Genomic DNA, 19,356 nt, shown 5'->3' on the forward strand with positions numbered 1-19,356 from the left:
CCCAAAGACAAGTGGAGAGGAAGAGATCACCAAGAGGATGTGTGTCCAAATGACTTTCAAGGCACCTCTATTTATACTAAAACGTTGAGCACAAGTGGGGTTTATTTGGTCATTGGCCGACCTTGACAAATTGTCCCATAACACAAATAAATTCATATCTCCATGAATACTTATCGGAATCGGATGATCTTTAGATCAATCCTACACCTCTCGATGAGAGGGATCCAAGAAAAATATCAGCTGCCATTAATAAGATGACCCACATGGAGTTTGGCCCAAGTTGGAAATTTTAACATTATGGGTTGTCAATAAGTTACCTTGAGAGTCTTGAGGATATCTTGACTCTCTTGGATCTAATCTTTGGCCTTTGGGGCCCAGCTATCTCCAAAAACAATATCAGCAAAAGACAAAGTTTCATAACCATACAAGGCACGGAAAGGTGACATACCAATGGACAAGTGATGGGTGGTGTTGTAGCAGTATTCGTCCAAATGTAACCACTGAATCCGTGCTCTCTGTTGCTCGATCACATAGTTCAAAAGATAACCCTCCAACCATTTGTTGACCCTCTCGATGTGATCGTCACCCTGCGGGTGGTAACTAGTGTTGGCGGTAAATTCAGTGCCCACTAATTTGAAAAGCTCCTGCTAGAATGCCTCCACGAACCGACTGTCTATGTCACTGACTATGGTCTTAGGGAGTCCAAGCAATCGAAAGACCTCCCTGAAGAACAACTTGGCCACCTGTGATGTTGAATACTGTGTTGAAATGGTGAAGAGGTGAGCATATTTGGTCAATCGATCCACCACCACATAAATACAATCTTTGCCCTACACTGTAGGGAGCCCTGTGATAAAATCCATGGAGATACCCTCTCATTTCCCCTTGGGGATGGGAAGTAGCTGAAACAACCCATCTGGAAGGGTCAGCTCCCCCTTATTCCTATGGCAAGCCTCACACTCTTGCACATATCTCAATACGTCTCCCCTAAGGCCTTTCCATGTGAATCGCTCTCTAACCATCATATATGTCTTTCGGAACCCCTGGAGCCCTGGTAGTGGAGAATCACGAGTAGCATGGAGAATCCTCTCCCTCGACACCAAAAATATGTGCCCCTTGTAGTATATGACATCAGCCATCACCTTGTAATGCTCATCATTGTGAATACCCTCCAACATCACACATGCCCACCGATCCTTGGGGTATTCCACCAACAACTGTGCCTTCCAATCATGGCAAATGCTCATGAGTGAAAGTGTCGCGGGCCTCCTGGATAATGCATCTACTACCATTTTGTGCTTACCTTGACATACTCAATATCAAAGTCATAGGCCTGCACCTTGTTGACCCACCTCTGCTGCCTGTCATTGAGGCCCTGTTGCCCCATAAAATGGCGAAGACTATTGTGATCAGTCTTCACCTGAAATCTATTGCCCACCAGATATTGTCGGAATTTGGCCAATGCATGCATGATGGCCAACATCTCCTTGTTGTAAATAGAATACGACCACTCATGCCGAAAGATGGGGTGTCCCTCCTGAGATAAAATTGCGCTAACCCCCTCACCTGATCCATCACACTCCAAGGTGAACAGCTGAGTTAAATCCGGGAGTGCCAAAACTGGGCAACTACTCATCACCTCCTTGAGGCAATCAAATGTTGATTGCGCTCTGTCTATCCATGCAAAAGCCCCCTTCTTCGTCAGATCTGTGAGGGGAGTTGCTAGTTGTGAGAAGCCCTTTACGAACTTCCTATAATAGGTGCATATGCCTATAAATCCCCTCAACTCAGTCACATTCCGGGGCTCTGGCCAATCCCGCATGGTACAAATTTTCTTCTCGTGCACCATCACTCCATCTATGCTAAAGACGTGCCCCAAGTAGAGCATCTTTGTCAGCCAAAACTCACACTTAGACAACTTGGCGTAAAATTGTTGCTCCTCTAAGATGCACAACACCATCTCCAGGTGTTGCAAATGCTCCTCCCATGTCCGATTGTAAATCAAAATATCGTCGAATAACACCAATACAAACTTCTGCAACTTCACACGGAATACATGATTCATGCATGACTGAAAAGTGGCAGGTGCATTGGTCAGCCCAAAGGGCATGACCAAAAACTCAAAATGCCCATAGTGGCACCTGAAAGCCGTCTTGGGGATGTTTTGATCCCTCACCCTGATCTGGTGGTACCCCGAGCGCAAATCTATCTTAGAGAAGTACTTGGCTCCTCTAAGCTCGTCCATCAACTCATCAATGCGCGGGATGGGGTAGCGGTTCTTCAAAGTCTTCTCATTGAACGCCCTATAATCAATGCAAATACGCAAGGTCCCATCCTTTGTCTTCACCAAAACAATTGATGAAGCGAAGGGACTAGAGCTCGGCCCAATGTACCCCAACGCCAGCAACTCCTTAATGGCACGCTCAATCTCATCCTTGTAGGCCTTGGGATGCCTATAAGGAGTGGTGATAACTACTTGCACCCTAGGCTCCAGCTCAATCGTGTGCTCAAATCCTCTGTCAAGTGGCTGCCCTGGTGGTATGTCCCCAAACACTACCGGGTACTTGTCTAAGATGACCTATATGTCTGGGTGTGGTGGCTTGGGTTGTCCCCCAACCTCCGAAATCCTCAACTCCATTGCCCATGCTATGTCCCCATGCCCCAAGTCAATCTCCATCCTGTGTGCTGAAACTGCCTATGGAGGATATGAATGCTTGCCCCGAAGACCACCAGCTTTCCATCCGGCCCAGTGAACTCCATCTCCAGTTTCCTCCAATTAGTGGTGACCCGACCAAGGGACTAGAGCCACTAGACACCCATCACCACGTTGGTGTCTAGCACATCCACAACAAAGAAATGATCTGTCAACGAGTAGTTCCCCATGGTCACTGTCAAAGCGGGGACATATCGGGTGCACTGCATAGTCCTATCCCCCAGCACCAGAACTGAGAACCCCTCGAACTCCTCTGTAGTGATACCCCACCTCTGAACCATCTGGGCATCAATGAAATTGTGGGTGGCCCCACTGACCCAGCCAAGGGAGTAGAGCCACTAGACAACTATCACCACGTTGGTGTTTGGCACATCCACAACAAAGAAATGATCTGTCAACGAGTAGTTCCCCATGGTCACTATCAAAGAGGGGACAAATCGGGTGCACTACATAGTCCTATCCCTCGGCACCAGAACTAAGAACCCCTCGAACTCCTTTGTAGTGATACCCCACCTCTAAACCATCTGGGCATCAATGAAATTGTGGGTGGCCCCACTGTCTACCAAAACTGAGACACGTTGTCCCTACACTGTGCCTCGGATCCTCAAGGTCAAAAATTTGGGAATTCCACGCAAAGAAGCGAGGACTCCCCCAGATGGTGCGAAAGGTGCTCCCCCTGGTGGTGGTGGTCCCCTCTCTGCCTGACCCTCATTGTCTCCCCCGCCAATCTCCAACTCCACATCATCCTCCTAGTCACTATCCGAGAAGACCTCACTGCAACAGGCCTTGCCCATTGTGCACCGGTGGCCTAGTGCCCATGGCTCCCGACAAGTAAAACATAGTTTCCTCCTTTGGAGGTCTCTCCTGGTCTCCTCATCTAACTGCCCACACCCTTGGGTTGCTCGCTGTGGTGGGGGCCTAGTGTCATTCCCCTTTTGTGGGTAGGGAGTCCATGATGGAATGGGTGCTCTAGTCTTGGGAATTGGCCCCCACAAATCCCTAGCACAAGTCACAGCCTCCTGCAAGGTAGTGGGTCTATGACTTCACCAGTCCACGCAATGGCTCAAGTAACCCCTCTATAAATGTGTACACTCCTGGCATCAGACAAGTTTGGCACCATGACTGAAACCCTCAAAAACTTCGATATGTAATGCTTTGGGTGGCCAGTCTGCCTAAGTTGGGTCAACTCCCTGAAGTGAGCCTTTGAGTCCCTCCTATCAAAATGCTCCACCACTCTCTGTGTGAAGTCCTCATAGGAGGTCACGCTGGCATGCCCTAGTGTGGACAAGCCATGAAACCACCAATCGTGTGCCTCCCCCTCCAAGTGCAAGGTAGCCATTTTGATGGCTTCCACCTCCGTCATCTGATTAAGCTGGAAATAGGTATCCAACTTCTCCACCCAAGCTCGAGTTGTGCACTTGGTAGAGCCATCATATGTGGGGAAATACATCCTCCTAATAGTATGTTGCAACTCTGAACTTTGTGTGCTCGATGCCCCGCTGTACCTTCCCTTCTGATTCTGTTTGAGCTGGCAATAATCTCTGAAGGACAAAGCTGCCTTGAAATCTTCCCCCATGGATTGCCACTCCCTGAAATAATCTCCCATGGGCATCTGGTCATCTGGCCCACCTTGCTCACTAGGTGTTGATGGTAGGAAAGTAGGCAGTGTGGTCTTGGTTGGCCCACTGAAAGTTGGTGGGTGAGTGGCTGGTGAAGGGTGGTCGTATTGTTGTGAGGCCCCTAAAGTCTCTCCAAATAGGAACTCACGATGAATGCTCTTGTCCCTATTTTGTTGCTTGATCTCCTCCAACATCTCCTTCTGCCCCTTAGCTAAATCATTTAGGGCCTTCAAGAGGCTATCAAATGTTGCTTCCTCCTTACTCTTTGGCTCCCCCATATTTGCTACTACTACTTCCTTCCCACGTGCCTCAGTATCAGGTGTAATCTCCAACTCCCTCTCCTTGCTCTAGTACCTCTGTCTTCGGTAAGTCACGTTCTGCCTATCCTCCTCGTTCATAGGAAAGTTCCCCCACGGCTGAGCCAAGATCGAAGCTCTGATACCACTGTAATGTTCCTAATTAGGAAAAACAGTGATATGCAAAGCAAAACAATACATGCAACACAAAATTTCAAAACATTTAGTGAACACCCATAAAAACTCCAGAAATGTCAACCAGCTAAGCCATTTTATTAAATAATTAGAGGAATAGTACAATGGTGTGGAAGGAGTGCACCTGGGTTTGCCTCAATGGGAAGCTTAACAAGACCCAAGTGATAAAATAGGAAGCCCAGAAGAAAGAACGAGATGCTCCAATGATGCCCTGCGCTGCGCCAGAAAACTGCACTGTCTATTGGAATGATACTGCTGGAAACCCCACTTCCGGTGCTCAAAAAATTCTATAAAATTAACCCCAAGCTTCTCACAAATAACCCACCAAAACCCAGAAAGGGTTTGGTCTAGTTCTGACCCTTGAAATTCGGCCCCAATTACCACGTCCTCCTCCAACCGCTCAGAAATACGGTCTGTCTGCAAACTCCCTGAAAATCCCTTCAATTACTCCCAAAATGTTGAGTCTCACTACCCCAAAGTTATCCTTATTTCTCCCAGCAAAACCCAACTCCAAAACTTTTCCCACAAACTCCCATGTGTGCCTCAACAATAGCTTTTGCACTGGCCCTGGATGCACCAATTCGTGTTTCCTTTAATTAGGAACCGCTTGCCCCAAAACTCCTCAAACAGGTCATCTCTTCCTAAAGCTTCTATGCCAAATTTCTCCCAACAGACACTACTTGAAAGACAGCTAAAATGAGCCAAGCATCACCCCTCTTGCATCCTCCTCAAATACGCACTAGCTGAGTGAGTGACTGTGTGTTTAGCTCTGAATCCCTCCAAACTCCTCTCCAAATTGGTACAATCTGACCTCCCTAGGGTGGCACTCGAAGTCCCCCGAAGAAAGGGTGAGCTCTCCGCTTGGAAAACTTGTTGCTGAACAACAACGTGACTTGACTAAGTAGCTCGAGCAACAATAGAAAGTTCGATTGACAAAAGACCCCAAATGTGGCTGAGCTTCTCCTATTTATAATTTGTGAGTTCCTTTTTCCCACGTGGGCCCCTCCAACAAGCTCTTCGACCCCCTTTCCTTGGCTATTCAAATTCCTTCCTTGGCAAGTGCATTTTCCCCATGCATGTGGCCCTCACGCTCCACTAGCAAAACATTTCGGCCTCCCTTTTCTCCTAAGTCTTTCTCCAAAAATTTGTGGGTCCCATGGTCACCAAAAATGCCAGAATTGTAGAAATAGACTAAAGACAAATTAATTTAGGAAGGGACATTACAAATTAGATATAAAAAGCATAAAAACATGGATTGAACCATGTAACATCAATCATCTATAAATTATTATTCTCATCAACCACGTCCACAAGTTAGTAACATAGAACATATCAAGTCTCGTGACTCATCAATCTTAAATTTCCAAGCTTTCAAAATTCTGTATGTAACATTTATCATCATTAATCACTAAAGTTGTAACTTGTACTTGTAACCATTACCATTACCAAGTAACCAAATGATAACAAAAAATATCTAACATGAAATGAAATGTTTCAACTTTCAAGAAGCATCATATTCATAATTCATTACGAATGAGTTATAATTGCCAACTTCAAACTTAAATTGTGATGTATTGTATACAAAAAATATCATAATAAATATGAAAGAGTCAACAGTTATAAAAACTACTAGAAAAGACAAGAAAATCTATTATCTATTGCTAATGTTTGGGCCTCTTGTCACCACGACTATAATGTCCCCAGTTAATAATTTTGCTAAGGGAAATTTTCAATTTTGCAATTTTGGCGAATAATAAATATTTTTAGATAAATAAAATTAGGAGAAATAAGTTGTGGAGATATTAAATAAATTTTGGAGAAAAGACAATGGTTGGGGCTTAAGAAAAGAAGAAAAAATAAAGTGAAGATAAGTTGTGGAGATTACCAAAATGGAAATCAAACCATGGGAAGAATCAAACCATTGTATCAAAGCACAGCGAGAGAGAAATCGAACCATGGGAAAAATCAAACCATGGTATCAAAGCATAGTGTGAGAGAAATCGAACCATGGTATGAGGAAAGGAAAGCAATCATAAAAGGAAGACTAGAGCCTCATTTTGATCATTGTATTTTTTGGCATTTCATTTCAAAATTGGAGAGTTTGCTTGAGCTGCTTAGCCAAGTCAACTAGTGTTGTTTAGAACAAGGAATTTCTAAGCGGAATTCCACCCTCATTTCGGAGAACTTCGACTATCTCCCTAGTTAGGTAATTTGGTGAGTCCAATTCAGGATTTCCACGGAGCTTTATTGTAGGGATTCACTCAGTCGTCACTCTTAGGGCACAGAGGCAATTCGAGTTGCTCATTGGAGGATCGTCTATTGTGGGTTGGATTTCCAACTATTTTGCAGAGGTTGAGCAAGTAGTGTTTTGCCGGGTATTGGAGCTTATTTTGGCCAGAAGTTTGAGGAACGAATTTTGCAAGGATTTGGAGGAGTTTCCCTTCAAGGGAAATTGTGCATTCTTGCAGCAGTTCGATTTTTGTAGCTCACTAGTAGTGGGTGAAGGCTACATGCAGATTTTGAGGTTTCAATGACTGGTAGATTTAGCCCAATAATTTTCTGGGTTTTGTGAGAAGAGTCAATGATGACCTCGGTGAAGCAGCAGTGATGGTGATAATCTCAGCAGTGACGAAGAAGAGGATTGATGTCTCGGTCTTGGAGTGGCTTAATTAGGTCAAGGGTCATGGTCTTGGTATTCGTCAATTGGAATCTCTATAAGAAGAATTTTGTGCGGGTTTTTCTCTCCAAGAGGGAGAGGTTTTGGCCCTGGCAAAAAGCCAAACATCTTGTGTTCTTGTCTCTTTGTTTTTGGTAACTATTTGATGAATATAATAAGACACACTCTAATAAGAACAAATGAAGATTGTGCTCAGAAGAAAAATTAAAATACCTCACAAGTAGTTATCATGCTAGAAGAATCTCATTAAATTCACTTTCCCTAGATTCTTCAACATGGTATCAGAGCTAAGGTTCACAAGTCAAAGGAAGAGCGGCAAAGAGACATACAAGGATCAGTCTTCAAGGGCATCAAAGCAAGTTGAAGGGTTTTGTCAAGATTGAAGGATCAAGTCTACAACAAGCAGTCTACAACAACAAGAACTTGTGTCTCCACAACCATCATCAAAAGGCCACCAAGACCCTCATCAAGATGTTTACAAAGCAAGGTAACTCAAAGGATCTCAAAATCAAAGATCACCTCATCTTGAAACAGGTTGAAACCCTAGTAGCAATCCTAATCTACACTGCTAAAGAAGGCAAAGCATATTGAAGAAGAAAAAGCATTGTCATCACCTTCTAGGTTATAAAAGCGAGGATCATTTCCTTGCCCTAGAAGAAGATCATCCAAGGGAAGCAGCAGATCATCCACATCAAAAGGGACCAACCTTTTCCATTGAAGAAGGCTTTCCATCGAAGAGAAGATCATCCAAGAGGAAACTCTAATACATCTTCTCCAACCAGCATATCAAGTAGAAGAGTTCATCTTCACTTGTCAAGTAAGTATCTTTCATTTTTATAATCAAGTTTGCTTCAATGACTTCATGACTGCAAGGAGATACATGGATCGAATGGGTCATCAAAGGTCCTTGGATGAAATGAGGAGGATTGTCATAATCCTCATAGATAAAATAAGTCAGTGAACATATCAAGGAAAAAAGGTCTTCTTTGAATTCATGGGAAGGAACTCTTAAGGTTCTCTCATCCCCTTGTACCAAGAAAGAAGACATCAAAGAGATATATGCAATACTAGAGGATACATTCTCTACAAAAATGCAGTATAGAAGGTCACATCACTTGGACCTGATGAAGGTATCAAAGAAAGAAAGAATATCTTCATGAGATCTCAATTGAGAGATCTAGGAAAGATGATAAGAAGATAATCATCAAGAAAAGAAAGGAAAAGACAAAATAGTATAAGATTCAATGCTATGAAAAGAATATGGAAAGAAGCTCATATCGCCGAAAATATGGAGGAAGCTGAAGAAAAGGGCCAAGAAAAGAAGGAGCAACAAATCTCCACTACGATTAAGATGACCTCTGTCACAAAAGGATACTATCATAAGCTCCTCGATTTTTTGTTAAAGATATGACCATGATATTAAGATGCATCGTGGCATTAGAAGCAAGAGCTCGTGGCATCACCATGGGAATCATGAAGAGCAAAATCCATGGCAGTCAAACATGAAAGACATAACTCTTGGGAACCTCATTGGACATTGAAGGAAAGGAAGAAGTCATCCAAGACAGGTCTCATCATACATCAAGTCAAAAGGGAAACATCTGCTAGATGAGGATATAAAAGATCCTCAAGATTCTCTGATACAATCCTAATCGGAGGATTCACTAATCTAGAGAGGAAGCAAGTGTTTCATCAAGAACTCCAACTCATGAAATTCGTGGATGATGTTATGGTGACATAAGAATAGAAGCAAATCAAGTGGTTGAAGACACTTCAATCAAGAAAGTTGTTGGAAGAAGCCTAGATGACCTAAAGGTGAAATGAGGTATGTATGCGTGTATTTAATTTTATAATGTCATGTCATATGGTTGCAGATAACATGGATCATTACTTCTATCTTGAGAAGCATGATCAAGGGAAAGGGATCTCCTCCTCTGAAAGGATGCAAGAAGGCATAGAGTCACACTAAGATGAAATCAACATAATATGTTCTCATATGAAGTATGAGGTGGTTGACTACAATTAAAAAACTTTGATTGAAAGCTCCTGGGAATAGAATGTGTGAGGAAGGAAGAGATCATGAGATATGAAACATGATGAAGGCAATCAACATCCAAAGGACCAAGAAGACTTGACTAGGAAGTCTCCCAGAAAATATATAAAGACTCTGATGAAACTCTGAAAAGATGAAGACCCTTGACAATGAATATCTTTGGGAGATGTGTCAACATATATGCATGATGCTAATACCTACAAGAAGATGTCGTGATGAAGAGCCATCTCGAAAGGTACAATTTCATTTAATGTTATGATTTCTTGCAAAAATATCTGGATGAGTTCATGCAGGGCTACTGGAACAAGAATTGTAAGTACAAGTACAACTAGCATTCATGTGGTGGATGGAAATTCCTGAAAGAAACATGATGAGGAAGAAGTAGCCATATGACGAAGGTTCCAGATATGAAGAAGGCCACTTTCCATGAAGAAAGGAATGACATGACAAACCAAGAAGGAAAGTGATCAATGGTTGATGCCCTACAAGGAAGAAGCTCAACTAAATTTCATGACATCAAGGAAAGAAGTTGATCAAGTAGCTAAAGGACCCACGAAGAAGAAGTTGTTGATAAAAAGACAAGTCCCTGATTAAGAGGGAGCTTGGATTGGGTCACCCCTGATTAAAAAGGAGTGACAATTGTGTTTTTCTATTTCATGTGTCATGCACTGAACCAGGACTAACAACTGTAAGTCTTTGTGAAGGCCATGAAGAGAAATGTAGACACATGATGGGTGTATCCTCCCTAATTGAGAGGGAGAGATAGACACAACATTATTGTCTTCATTTGGTAAGAAAGAATGGAGGATTAGGTAATCATCTGGCATCCAACGCTCTTTGAGTATGTGTAGGGCATCCAAGATAAGAGTAGGCAAGAGAACCAATAGTCTTTGAGGGTTGGGAACCCAAGATAAGAATAGTCCTAGAAGATCATACTCAGTGAACACCCGGGTGGGTATGTACCTTGAGAGACAATGATGAAGGTGTCTATAGTCATTGGTCTCGCCAACATTGTGTGTGCTCTAATCTAATGAGAGATAGAGCTCTCAGTCAAGGCCTTGATGTGGAAACAATGTTGGTTAATATGATGCTATAACAGAAGTTACCAATCTGATTCTTCTTACGAGAAATTCTTCATATTGAGAATGACCAAGTACCATTATAAATACCTCCCTAGTTAAGAAGGTGTTGAAGAAAGTGTAACTAGGTTCGATATCTACAAATGTAATTTTGATCTTTGTACTTGTCAAGAAAAAGAAATATTATTTTGTAAATTATAAGAATGAGTTTCTTGCTCATTTCATAGGTCTAGGGAAGTCAAAGAGTCAAAGTCATAAGGAGCTCTTCTTGAGCCTATGTTCGATGTATACAAGTCTATAAAAAGTGTCTAACAACCCTCCAAAATGACGAGCACAATCCTCTTCACGTCGGCCAGCAAATGAATTAAATAGAAGTCATGTAGTCTTGCAGAAGGAGACACATCGGTTCACTCTATCAAGTCAGATAAACATGGAGGGAAAACCACTATATATACCTAGCTAGGGTATCCGCAAAACAATGACACAGAACTCGGACTTGTCTGAGATTTTTGGGGTCTGTCACAGGGTAAAATTCGGATGGGTACAAGTCAGGGATCCGCATTACAGGAGTGAGGATCCTCTGCAATCTTCGGAAGAGTACACTCTCTGTGATCCGCACTACAGGAGTATAATTCGGATGGGTAATTACAGTGACAACATTTTTGTGTCTCAGCCATCTCATGATCACAGTCTCGGCATACTAAACGAAGTCATGATACATACAAATCACAGTCTCTGTCTCAAGATGAAGTCATGGTCTCGGTATATTTGTGATGAAGAGATACACACCCTGCATACTCTTTAGAAACAAACACAGTCAAGGTGTAAGTATGATGACAAGGATCTCAGTGATCCCACAAAGACACACTCTGTCTCATATTCTGGACGCAGTCATAATCTCGGCACATTGATTTCAAGAAGAGATAATTATGAAGTCATCATCATAATAAAAGATCTCGGTGCAGTTTCAGTATATAGATTTCGTTGGTACAGTGATGATCTCTGTAATTGTACAGTGATGATCTCAGTAAATATACAGTGATCATATCAGTGAATGCATAGTAATGATCTCAGAGCAGCTATGATGATCTCAATGATGACCTCGGTGAAGCAGCAGTGATGGTGATAATCTCAACAGTGACAAAGAAGAGGATTGATGTCTTGGTCTTGGAGTGGCTTAATTAGGTCAAGGGTCATGATCTTGGTATTCATCAATTGGAATCTCTATAAGAAGAATTTTTTGCGGGTTCTCCTCTCCAAGAGGGAGAGGTTTTGGCCCTGGCAGAAAGCCAAACATCTTGTGTTCTTGTCTCTTTATTTTTGGTAACTATTTGATAAATATAAGAAGAAACACTTTAATAAGAACAAATGAAGGTTGTGCTAAAAAGAAAAATTAAAATACCTCACTAGTTATCATGCTAGAAGAATCTCATTAAATTCACTTGCCCTAGATTCTTCAACAATCAAGTCTTCTGTAAAAATGATTTTGGAATAATTTTAGCTAATTGGCTAAATTATTTTATTACAAATCACTTAGTCTACTAGATCATATTGAGTCGCAGAATTGGGTAAAATAATTGAGGGTCTATAATGAAAGGGTTTTCCCCCTGTGAGAGTTGATATGCAATTATCTTATGTAAATAATATTTTAACCATGGTGCTAAGATATTAGAGAGTTGAAAAAAATTATTAATCCCTTCATGTGTCAATTAATTAAATTTTCTAGCAAAAATAAATTAAAAATCTTAAGCCAGAAATTTAATTAATTAGAGTCAAAATTAAAGTCTTATGGAAAATAAATTCTCCAAATAAAAAATTTGTGGGTCCTAGAGAAATTAATTTTTGGAGGTCCCCTGACAAGGGAATATTGAAAAATTTCAAGAAATTTTGGACCCTTGGGCCTTGGTGGTTAAGTCAAAGTCAATTTTTTGAGGAAATTGGCTCAAAATAATTAATTTTGAGCTAATTAAAAATGAATTAAAAGATAAATTCGAAAATTCCTCAAAAAATAAATATTTTGACGGTGGAGATTAAAAATAATCAAATATTTATCAACGGTTGAGATTACTTTGATAGGGATCAAGCCAACTAGTTGTTTGGAGAATTCATTTATAAATTAGAGGTCATTTGTCTCACAAAAGATCAAATCTTTGAATCGAGTACTAGCTCTCGAAGCTCTCTTGTAATTTTTTCCTGGAATAATAATAATGCAAAAGTCTTTGGGGTTTTCATTGATGGTGGTGTTTCTCTCCTACTTCTTATGGTAATATTGTTCCTAATGCTCTGCTGAAGTATATTTTAGAAGTTGTTGATTATTAGCCTTCGTGGAATAACTTATTGCACAGGTATCTTGCTTAGGTTATTGGATCTAAGATAGCATTTTAATTCAATTAAATTAGCAGGTATCTCTAATTTTTTGAGAATTATAGTGTTATTTTCTATCTCTATTGATTTGACAACTTGATTTGAGTGTGCAGAGATCTTTTATATTTGAAAAATTGGGCATAAGGGGAAGTCCTCGGTTGGACCAGCCAACTTCCAAGGCATAAGAACTAAAAAGTCTCCCTGATTGAATCCCAAGACTTATCTAACGAAGTTTCTCGTGCAGGGTTTGTTGGCTAGTGCCTCATTCAAAATAATTTATCTTTTATATATTGTATTTAATTGATAGATCTAGCTAGTAAGAGCTTGATTCTACTGATCTGGGAGTGGACTTGGACTCGTACTCCTCAGATACAGTATATCTATATTTTATTTGTATAGATCTAATTAATTTGTAAAGTAAATTTTAAACCTTTGGGGTTTTGGGTTTTAATTTTATTTCTATATATACTTGGGATCTGGGTTTTTTGTTCTTTAATTGTGCAGGTAGAGATCTCAGCTTATTCAAGGAAATTTTGGGGTTTGAGACAGATCTAGGCCCTGGACGGCAAGATCTAGTCTCAATTTTCGTTTCTAGGGCCAAAAAAATCAAGATTATTCAGTGAAGGCGATCTGGGGTTTAACAGTTTTTTTGGTGAGGTTAGTCAAAAATTTGAGGCCTTATGGCCTAATGCCGTCCTCTAAAAAAACCTTACGGCACTCCTTTCCCTCTCGACAGCCTCATCTTCCTTTTCATTCCTCCATTCTCCTCATCCACAGCTGTTTTCTCTCACGGCGCTGCCTTAACCCTCTGCTTTGCCTCCTTTTCTTCCTTAACCTCCTCCACTCAGCCCTCCAGGAGCTCTGTTGCCTCATATCTCCCTATTGCACCCTTTCAGCCTGCCACAGCTCTTTCCCTTTGTCGCTGCTCCCATCTCCCTCTTCCCTTGCTGTCACAGCTCCCTTCCTCCCTTGCGGCATCCCTCCAACCCTCCACAACTCCTCCACTGCCCCTGCTCTGTCTGCTGCTGCTCCCTTTCTCCCTTGTGGCTTCCCTCCTTCCTGTCGCAGCCCATTCTTCTCCTCGGCAGCCCCTTCTTCTCATCCACTGCCTCCTCTTTCCCTGTCGCAGCTCCTTCCTCTTTCTCGACAGTCTCTTCCCCTCATCCACTGCCTCTTCCCTTGTCCTCTCGCTTCCTAAACGCTACCTTCTTTGCTGCCTCTTGTTGCCTGTAGCAGCCCTCAAGGCTCAACGCAGGCCTGTCTTCTCACTGCTGCCCCTTCAATCTTACCTTAACGCTGCCCTCGCAAGCTTGGCAGTCACCGTGATATAAATTTTAAGCATTTACTGAAGTTAAGTCAAGAAATTTGGCATTCAAATGTGAGGTGGGTGATTTGGCTTGCTGATCCGGCAAGTGTCTTCAAGCCTTAGGGCTTCCTGGTGCATTTTTCTAACCCTTTACCTTATCGTTTCAGTTAAATGAATTTGCATAACAGTGGTATTAAAATTCACCTAACACTGAAAAATGCTTAAACACACTTGGGCATTTACTTAATAAATTTTATCACAAATTTTAAGTGACTCGTAAAGTTTTCAGAGGGCTGATATATCTGTTTGCAGTAGGTACTTTCTGCTGTCATAAGTCTATTTGATGCTCTTATAATCACTGAACCTAACTTCTGTCACAAATTTAATCTCTGAAATTTCAAGTAAATTTAGCTCATTTTGTGAAAGGGAATTGTTTTGCATCATCAATAAGGTCGAGAGCAATTATTGCCATTGGTATTTAAGAAGTTACAATCTTGTTATCTCTTGAATTACATGCTCTGAATTTGTGCACACACAATCTCACATCCTAAAGTACATTTGTTTCACATACTTGGTCAAGAAGACAAGTTTAAGGAATTGTGGGCATCTAATTTGCTCAAGGGTATTCTTGTTTCATTGATTTGAGAAAGTTAATTGTGCGAAAGATCTATTTCTCTCTAAGACTAAGTAGCATTGGAGGTGATAATTGATTGATTGAGATCTAATTGCATATTGGGCATCTTTTAGATAATTGGTTTTGGAATTTCAAGCAATTGTCATTGGCATTTTTCATTGAGATTGGATAAGTATTCTATTGTGGATCTATGGCAAATTGTACATATTTCAATTATCAAGTTAAGCGAGTTCCATTTTATCTTGTTGGCATTTTCATAGTTGGCATAATCGAGATTGTCTAATCGAAATTTCTTGAATAAATACTTGGCAAAATAACTCAAGATAAACCATAATCTAAGTCTCATAAGGCTTTAGCAATCTTCCTCTAATAATCATCCTCTAACTCCGCATTTCATTTACATCTTAAGCAAGTATTGCATCTTAAAACTTACCTCCAAGCATAAGCTTGGTTGATAGAGAGATAGGAACACATTTTCTTCTTCTCTTGAGAAGTCTAGTCTTTCTAGTATTTAAAACGGTGACCTTGCAGTCGTCAGAGCCACAGTCTCTGCAATGTCGGAGGCACTGGGTACGTTAGATTTCAAGGAGAGGGATCGCTAATCACGCCCTTGTGTGCTTCACCTTGACTTCTCTCTGCCACTTACTATAGATTTTAGGCTCAATATGGATAAAGATCAAAGGCCACACTTAGACTAAGCATTCAAGTAAAATCAACCAAGATTCTTGCATTTCACATAAGTCCTAGGAATTGCATTTCATATAGGATAGTTACGCATTAAAGCAGTAGTTGTCCATCCGGTACTTGGTCTTAAAATTTGTAAATCAGGAGTATTGACTCCATAAGGCACTAATTTCAAATATCTAAATCCAATCGAATCCTTAATCTTGCTTCAATGTGGACTAGTTGGTTCCCAAGATATTAAGGATTCGATTGTATTTAGATATTTGAAATTAGCGCCTTATGGAGTCCTTCTTCATTCTATTTCCAAAGTGTCTAACCCCCATAGTCTACTGTTGGGAGACAGCTTAAACGGAGAGGTTGGGAATTAGAGTGACAGCCCCCGACCTGAGTCGTTGTCGTAGTGCCTATACATTTTGAGCGACAACAATCCTTAGACGCTTACTAGATGCTCCCTAATGGTAATGTTAAATACTTAAAGTAAAAGGATGGCTCAAATTTTTTACATTACCATTAATTGACTCACGATGTTTCAGAGTGGTTCCAACATCATCAAACTCCATATGGAGAAAATAGAATTTCATATCCCATTCAAAATTCAGCAGGCTTGACAGTTTTCAAGATTTCAGGATCAATGGGATTGTGGCATTTCATTAGAGTCTATCACATATGAGAGTATGTGATTGGCATTTAATCAAGAGCACCAAGCCCTATATGTACCCCAGTGTTGGTGGTGTTGATTGTTGAACGCCTTTGCCATAGGCTTACCAAAATGTACCCTTTACTCAAACCAAAATCATTGATCAAGCATGTTAAGCTTTTTCTACCATATTTTAAGGCTTGGATTAAGCGGTTTGATCAAAATTAGCTGATGTTGACTAATGTCCCTAGAGAATCGAGGTAGAGGCAAAGGCTAGCCAAGAGGAGAAGTATGAAGGATGATATTGGTGATGAGGATCTCAATACAAGTGATGGTGGATCATTGTTCATGAAGCAGTGGTGGAACATGCATGGCGACGTTACCCCATAGCTACAACATTCGGTAACATGGGTGCTTCCACAATTTGTGAACACTTCTTTTGTAGAGAGTTGTTTAGCAATTAGTTTAGTTTATTGTTCTAGACCTTTTGGTCTTCATATTTCGGCATGTAGATGGCCTATTTTGTAAACATAACTATTTGGCCATGTTATTGTTGACAGTTGCTAGATAGCCTATTTCATTCCATAAGGTGATGATCTACTTTCTAATATATGACATAAAAATTTGTATGTTTGTTTGTAATTGATAGAGTCTAGATTCTAGATGGTTGATGCTCAAATAATTAATCATTAATGTACTATGGATGCCATTTGTGTCTTGATTTATGTACAAGTATGAATGTTTTCATATATTTTGCAACTAATTAGGCATTCTGGATGTTGTTTTTGAATATAAATATAATGATATAAATGTGTTTGTGTGTGTATAGATGCTTCTGGGACGCTTTGCTTCTAATGATTTTTGGAAAAAGGCGCTCCGCTTCCAAAAATTGCACCCACTTCATCCCCACTTCGTGCAACACTGAATTGACCATCAATATTCTTTTTGACAGAGATTTGTTAAAATATTTCTCATCCAAGAAGATATGTAGCAGCTTGACATTCCGATAAATCATCAAGCTGTAATATAAAACAATTCCTTGTGCCAGCTGAGTCAATCTCAACCTCTCTTACATATTGTAAAAGACTTCTTATATGCCTGTCCTGGACATCAATCTGAATCCAAATTGTGAGTGTTCCCATCTTTTTTTACGTGGTCGGTACTAGGATTTCATGTTGTGAAAGCTTAACTTCATGGCTTCTATGATTCTAAGTTTTTCATTTCAATGATGCAACCTAGGTCGAAAAATCAGGACTTAACCATTGATCAGAAGGTGTACACTGTAAATTAATGTCTTAACACAACCCTCACCCAGAATAAATGAGCTAAATCTTGCTAGGAGTACACAATAGATTAGATAAGAAGTTGGACTGACCTATCTTAATGTATCATAAAACTAAATGACTTGTGCTTTGTATTTCCAATATTATAATTTTCAAAAGAAAATAGTCCCCTGATGAACGTAACAAAATGAGAAATCCCAATAAAATAAAAAAACACCTGTGAATCCAAGTCTAAACCCAAATTCTGGCTCTGGAAAGGGATCTGTGAAAAAGTAATAGGCATCAAATTGGACATGAACATCAATATTTCTTCTGTCTCACGCCAGTTGACTAACCTGTGAAGCTGACTAACAAGGCAACCAAGTCCTGCAAAAGACGATGATATTGTATTAAGCTCTACTTGTAGCAGCTTTCCTGTAGCTATATCAAGCATATAATCTGAACGATGAAGACCCAAGCGTATTTCCTGAAATGTAACATAAAAGTAGCTTCAATTAGCATTTTTTTGCCTGCGGAAAGGAAAAAACTACAATCGTATCTCTACCATTTCCAAAATATTAAATTGTTTATGGCGGCACGACCATTTCCCTTTGACCAAAGCTTATACTTATAATGTAAAAACAATACTTAAGTAAATTAAGTGGCTAGCATTTATGAGGCTGACAACAAGACATGCTCACACCTGTTTTATGTTATCTTTCATTATACTAGAATGGATATCTAAGAGTCGAGCAGTGAAGGCATCAGCTGTCTTTGTCCTGCACCAAAAAGCATTGCTTTTATGTTTCAGCGAATTGATTGATATTTCCAAATATGAAACAATGGAACCAATATACAGTTTTCTCAAACTATGAAATCACAAAGACATTTAATATGTGCAGAAAATAATCATTAGTACATCAGCATAGTAGTGATGACATATATAACACTTGATTTTGCATTTACTCTGAGACCTAAGGTATCCAGTATGATTACTTTTTCATCAAGAACAATGAAACACAACATCATTTACACAAAAAACACAAATTAAACCATTAATCTCACGGCATTCTGCATTAAACGTATAACCCCATAAGAATTTGAGAGACACCTGAGAACTAAACATTCAGCCCTGTTTCTGCCTGATAAATGTCAGAATAATAGCATATGCTAATATCAGAATTTACATTTAACTAGTTAGAACCTTTTTAGCCAATATAAATAAGACCCCCATTTTGTGGGAATTGACCCTTGTTATAGCTTAGCAATTCATTATAGACTGTATGCAATATTAACTACCACAACAACAATCTATTCCCCAGAACATGACCCTTTTCCCACCATCCTGGTTGCATGGAAACCACTCTTGGTATCTTGCAAACTCGTTTCCAACATTCCAGAGTTTCTGGGAGCTTTGAAACAGGTACAAAATGTTCTTGATTCACTAGGAATGGTTTTGGTAGCGTTGTCTGAACTGGCAAGGTGTTCCAGAAGCAGTTCCGTGAGGATTTCCTACATCTGGCAGCTTGTAGAGGCACCCTGCCTGTTAGGGAGCACCCACCCACTCCTCCATAAAGAGAGATGATGCAACAGTGCAAGCCTGAATAGAATCTCAACATGCACACCTGTCAGAAGCAAAAGCTACTTCTAGGGTCAAGTTGCAGAATGCACCAAATCCTCATATAGAGTAACATCAGTTTCAAGCGTGGGGCTTTTCTGACCTTGCCCTTTTTATGCCACAAAAAATACCCTTGGACACATCTTGTCAAGCACTGCCATAATTTCGTCAATTCCATCTAAGTCAAGTATTCATTTTCAGCATGACTTGACAAGACTT

The 19,356-nt window shown here is 40.4% G+C and overlaps 1 protein-coding gene across 4 annotated transcripts in view; it reads right to left on the reverse strand.

Moving 5' to 3' along the window:
• The window catches only part of GSH2 (glutathione synthetase 2), a 165,014-nt gene that overhangs the window by 40,246 nt on the left and 105,412 nt on the right, over positions 1–19,356 (reverse strand). For all 4 annotated transcript variants that reach the window (XM_089459450.1, XM_089459449.1, XM_089459451.1 and 1 more), the window contains 2 exons: positions 18,223–18,298; positions 17,876–18,006 (listed from right to left, as the gene is read on the reverse strand). In XM_089459450.1, the coding sequence (XP_089315576.1) occupies positions 17,876–18,006; positions 18,223–18,298 (207 nt within the window). The remainder of the gene's footprint in view (positions 1–17,875; positions 18,007–18,222; positions 18,299–19,356) is intronic.

The sequence above is a fragment of the Pinus tabuliformis genome, chromosome 7 (genome assembly GCF_031772625.1).
Source record: "Pinus tabuliformis cultivar Carrire ecotype Pingquan chromosome 7, CPIR1, whole genome shotgun sequence".
Classification (NCBI taxonomy): domain Eukaryota; kingdom Viridiplantae; phylum Streptophyta; class Pinopsida; order Pinales; family Pinaceae; genus Pinus; species Pinus tabuliformis.